At 45.3% G+C, this 6,000-nt stretch overlaps 1 protein-coding gene across 1 annotated transcript in view; it reads left to right on the forward strand.

Moving 5' to 3' along the window:
* The window catches only part of LOC306925116 (NACHT, LRR and PYD domains-containing protein 14-like), a gene marked incomplete at both ends in the record, with an annotated part of 37,867 nt that extends 32,080 nt beyond the window's left edge, over window positions 1-5,787 (forward strand). The window contains one exon of the mRNA XM_079503794.1: window positions 5,270-5,787. Coding sequence (XP_079359920.1) covers window positions 5,270-5,787 — 518 coding nt within the window. The remainder of the gene's footprint in view (window positions 1-5,269) is intronic.
* Between the last annotated feature and the right edge of the window lie 213 nt (window positions 5,788-6,000).

Genomic DNA, 6,000 nt, shown 5'->3' on the forward strand with positions numbered 1-6,000 from the left:
CCCACCACTCAAAATAAGAAAAGGTTCAAAGTCAGAGTTGTATCATGACCTTGCTTTGCCTAGCATATATTTCCCAATGATCTGCCTGCATGCCTGCACAAACACACTCAAATAATTGATTTACAAATACTACTATGTGGTCTATTAAACTTCAAATGGTTTGAGCCATAACTGATCTTTCACAATGTAATGGCAGTCCACATGGTCTGCATGTTTTCCTCCATCCAGACGAAGACCTCTGTGTCTTTTGTCTGAGTCCTTGGCCTTTGTTCTGTAGTCTGGGGATGGGGATTTTGGCTCTGTGTCGTCACTGGACACTCCACATGCGTTTTGGACATAAGAACACAAAAACGATGTTATTAGTATCAATTCTCCAATTCTTTAAACATAACACTCAATCACACAGGCCTTCACTCACACTCACACAATATGAACTAGGGTCCAATGATGCTCTTTTGTTTTCATTTTCACTTTAGTCCCAAAATTCAATTGCTCAAATAGACCATTTCTTCCAAACAAGAATGCCAAGGAGAATCCTAATTACTCCCTGTTTCATTATGATATTCCTTTATGTATATAGAGATTTAAAGGTTTCAATTTCACTGTCCATCAATGTCTCCTTTGGATTATTCATTGTTTATTACCTATTATTATTATCATCATTATTAGCCTATTATTATTATTATTATTACCATTCGTATTATTACCATTATTACTATTTTCTTAACTGTTCCAAACCAAATCAATATACCTTCCCCCTTTTAAAACATGGAACATGTTTTAACCATAGCCAACCTCTAACCCTCAAATCTTAGTCAAACACCCAGGCAATGGTACAAAGGCCACTGTGACAGTGTGACAGCATCATCAACCATGGAGTGGAACCTTAGAAAACCTGTGAAAGCCATGCCATGCCATAGCCGGGAAGGCCAAGACCGGCCCCCCATCCCCACCCCACCCCCCTCATTGCTGAGGAGAACGGGCAGGGAGGAGCGCATGTAGCAACAAGTAATCGAGTATATCTACTCCCCACTGTCGCGCGAGTGTGGCCCATACACTCCTCCCCTGTACCCCCCTCGGCGCTAACAAAAGGGCAGGCCGTGTAAAGCCCTGCCATCCCATTGGCCGGAAGGACAGATGCCGAGAAGCGCACAGAGAGAGCGAGAGACCAACAACTTTCACTCCCCATATAATAACCACATTTAATACAATAGTCCCAATTCAATATAACAACCATCAACAATATGATCAACAGTCGCATTATCACCATAACAAAACATAACACACCTCAATATCCGCCCTCATTTTATACAAGTAATCCACACAAGACACATGCATACAAAAAAATCCAATTCAAACACAAAACAAAACTTTTACATTATCCATTCCACCAAGAGTGACAACAACAACACCTTAACACCAAAAGTGTCTAAGAGTATCTTAACACCAACAGTGTCTAAGAGTACAATATCTTAACACAAACTGTGACTAAGACTGTACCATTTCAACAGCTCAGCTTAACACCGTAGGAGTGACTAAGACTGGCAAAAACCACCCGTGAGCCCAAGGCCCCCTCAAAACCAACAAAGTATACATGTCCGTGCACCTCTGTCATATCGTTTTGTTATGCGTTTGTTTCGTTATGCATTTCTTCGGTCGTGTCTCGTCTGTCTATGCCAATGTTTCATATACAAAAGAAATTCAGTCCGTTCCAGCTGATCTGTTTAGCGGATCAAAGGGTGCGACTCGACCAGACTAGACTGTATAACCAAAATAGGTTTGCAGCAGACATTCACCGTTACGACTTATGGAATTAAAAACTCAGCGCACGGCCCAACATCACCAAGCCCAGTGAAACCCTGGCCATGCTTACGCATGGCCCCCCTTCAATCACACTATACATTTCTTTTCACTTTTTTATTTAGTTTTCTGTTTTTATATCTTACTTATGTCATACACATTTATTGTATGTACTTGTCTTTATTTCTAGCAACCGTAGTTCCTATAAATAAAGTAACATGGACTCCCTCTGCCTGCAACAAAAGGCCATATCCCCACCATTATACAACACCCCAACGCCAAATCAATAAAGGTTCTTTCCGTTAACCTGTTCGTGGAAACGCAGTAAGCAGCCAAACAACTTACCAACGTCCCCTCGAGAAATGATACTACAGGTTGTAATCGTCCGCAGCTTAGCTCGCCAGATTTGTAGTGTCTTGCCATTATTTGTCGTATATTGAGTGTCCAGGAAGCACTTTTTACCCTGTTGCATAAATGATTGGAGAGGCCAGGCATGTCCTTATTTCTGTATCATTTTATTAAGGACAAAGCTTAGTTACCAAATTCATGATCAGTCCACTCAAGAGCCATCCTAGAGCAGTCCCATCATAGCTGTCCAGGATCTCATCTGGAACCTGGCTATAGATCTCACTCTGACTGACTGGATTCTCGACTGACTTCTCTGACTTGATTCTGTGGATTCCCCTTGGATTCTGGATCTCCGCACATTTGAGACCCTCTTTATAATTCTCCCCAAATAGTGCATGTAGGGTGTGCACCCCAAAGCCCTTGTATGTGTGTACGCACGTGCATGTGCGTCCCCAAATGTCTGCTTCCTTCGTAGACCACCGCATACTAAGTAGATGGTCACTTCTATAGATTATTAACACAATGGTATCCACGGTTCAATTCAATAGCCTTTACAATTTCATAGCAGACCTTTTCAACTGATCACATAGGCCCTTCTTGGAATGTGGCTGTGGGCCAGCTAATATCAGACTCAGATCTCACGTGCAGAAACTCAGTCAGTGCAGGTTTTTTGTGCACAAACAGTATATGACATTATACAACATTATATGGATATTTCATCGTAATGTGGCTCTGTAATATACGACACACGACACACGCACGCACGCACGCACGCACGCACGCACAAGCACGCAGCCAAAATCAGGCATTATGACGCCTTAGAGGCAAATCAGCTGTAGATTTAGTCGACTAAAATGATACACATGCGCGCACACGCACACACATGCACGCACGCACACACGCACACACATGCACGCACGCACGCACACACACACACACACAAGCACACAACCAAAATCAGGCATTATGACGCCTTAGAGGCAAATCAGCTGTAGATTTAGTCGACTTAAATGATACACACACGCACAGACGCGCGTGTGCGCGCACACACACATGCGCGCGCACGCACGCACGCACATAAGCACAACACATGCACGCAACCAAAAACAGGCATTATGACGCCTTAGAGGCAAATCAGCAGTAGATTTAGTCGACTAAAATGATACGCACACGCGCACACACGCACAGACGCGTGTGCGCGCACACACACATGCGCACGCACGCGCGCACACATGCACACACACACACACGCACAGACGCGTGCACGCGCACACACACACATGCGTACGCACGCACGCACGCACGCACGCACGCACGCACACACGCACGCACGCACGCACGCACACATGCACACACAACCAAAATCAGGCATTATGACGCCTTAGAGGCAAATCAGCAGTAGATTTAGTCGACTTAAATGATACACACACGCACGCACAGACGCACGTGCACACACACACACGCACAGACGTGTGTGCGCGCACATGTTTAAGCATTTATTTCATATTTACATGTCTTCTGTGGTCTCTAACATTACACCTAGCTACATGTTTAAGCATTTATTTCATATTTACATGTCTTCTGTGGTCTCTAACATTACACCTAGCTACATGTTTAAGCATTTATCTCAAATTTACATGTCGATTTCTAGTATGTTCATGTACGCACACACAAACACAGATGTGCACGCGACGCGCGTACACACATACACACACACGCACACACACACACACACACACACACACACACACGCATAAATGCACACATGCACATACATACACATGCATAAATTCACACATGCACACGCATGTAGTCACAGACTTGCGAGCGTACACACGCATATGCGCACACATGCACGCACGCACGCACACATGCGCACACACACATGCGCACGCACGCACACACACATGCACACACACACACACACGCACACACACATTTTTCATGTAAAGGACCCCAAAATGTATGTATTTGGCCGCAGACCCCCATCTGAAAATATGATGTTCCAGGGACCCCCCCAGAAGCAAAGATTTGAGTTAAAAACATTCGCTGTGAAATAATATATATTCAAAGATAGCAGATCTACAAGCTCGTAGCGCGGTACAAATGTCTTCTAAATCCATGCAGTTTTATGAAAAACCTTAATATGTTATATCAGAACTATTTCATGTCAAGGACCCCAAAAACTCTATTGTAATTGGCCTGCGACCCCCATCTGACCCCCATCATCCAGGGACCCCCCCCCCCACCCACAATTTGTCCAAAATAGCAGATCTACAAGCTCATAGAGCTACGACTCGAGCTACTATATTTAGTCGACTAAAATCATAAGGTAAATGGTGCATTTATATAATGTAGCGCTTTTATCCAAGGCGCTTTACATAGATTGTGCATTACATTCACCCATTCACACACACACATTCATACACCGATTGCGGCGGAAGCCATGCAAGGTACCAACCAGCACATCAGGAGCAATCACACACACACACACGCGCACGCGCGCGCGCGCGCATAAATGCACACGCACAGAGTCACAGACTTGCGAGCGTACACAAATGCATTAATGCACACACAAGCACACAACACATGCACCAACCAAAATCAGGCATTATGACGCCTTAGAGGCAAATCAGCTGTAGATTTAGTCGACTTAAATGATACACATGCGCGCACGCACGCACGCACGCACGCACGCACGCACAAGCACAAGCACAAGCACATGCACATGCACATGCACATGCACATGCACGCAGCCAAAATCAGGCATTATGACGCCTTAGAGGCAAATCAGCTGTAGATTTAGTCGACTAAAATGACACACATGCGTGCACGCACGCACGCACGCACGCACACACATGCACGCACGCACACACACACATCCACACACAAGCACACAACCAAAATCAGGCATTATGACACCTTAGAGGCGAATCAGCTGTAGATTTAGTCGACTTAAATGATACACACGCGCACACACACACACACACACACACACACGGTGTCAACATCGTGATTTTTGTTGTTATTAATCTTATTATTATTATGATTATTATTATTATTATTATTATTATTATGTGTGATTGTAAACTGGTGCTGTATTGTGTGTTCTTCTCGTCAGATGTGTGTGAACTCACTCTGGATCCAAACACAGCACACAAATACCTCTCTCTGTCTGAGAACAACAGGAAGGTGGAACGGGTGAATGAGGATCAGAACTATCCTCCTCATGCAGACAGATTTATGACCTGCTGGCAGGTGATGTGTAAGGAACCACTGAGTGGACGCTGTTACAGTGAGTTACAGTGGCGTGGAAAGGTTGTTGCAGCAGTGACACACATCAGCAAAGAGGTTGATGACAGTGGGTTTGGATTCAATGACCTCTCATGGTGTCTGGAGTGTCATGGTGATGCTAACCGCTACTATGTGAGGCACAATAAGAAGAGAACTGAACTCCCATTCAGACGCTCCTCCTCCTCCTACAGAGTAGCAGTGTATGTAGACCATGCTGCAGGCACTGTGTCCTTCTACGAAGTGTCCTCTGACACACTCACACACCTGCACACCTTCCAGTCCACGTTCACTGGACCGCTCTATGTTGGGTTCAGTGTGGGGTTGAGGGGCTCAGTGTCTCTGTGAGTGAACCTCTATGTTGGGTTCTGGTGCTGGGGGAGTGGCTCCTCAGTGTCTCTGTGAGTGAACCTCTCTATGTTGGGTTCTGGTGCTGGTTCGGGGGCTCAGTGTCTCTGTGAGTGAACCTCTCTATGTTGGGTTCTGGTGCTGGGGGAGGGGCTCCTCAGTGTCTCTGTGAGTGAACCTCTCTATGTTGGGTTCTGGTGCTGGGGGAGGGGC

This window comes from Electrona antarctica (assembly GCF_951216825.1).
Source record: "Electrona antarctica genome assembly, chromosome: 6".
NCBI classification, from domain to species: Eukaryota; Metazoa; Chordata; class Actinopteri; order Myctophiformes; family Myctophidae; genus Electrona; species Electrona antarctica.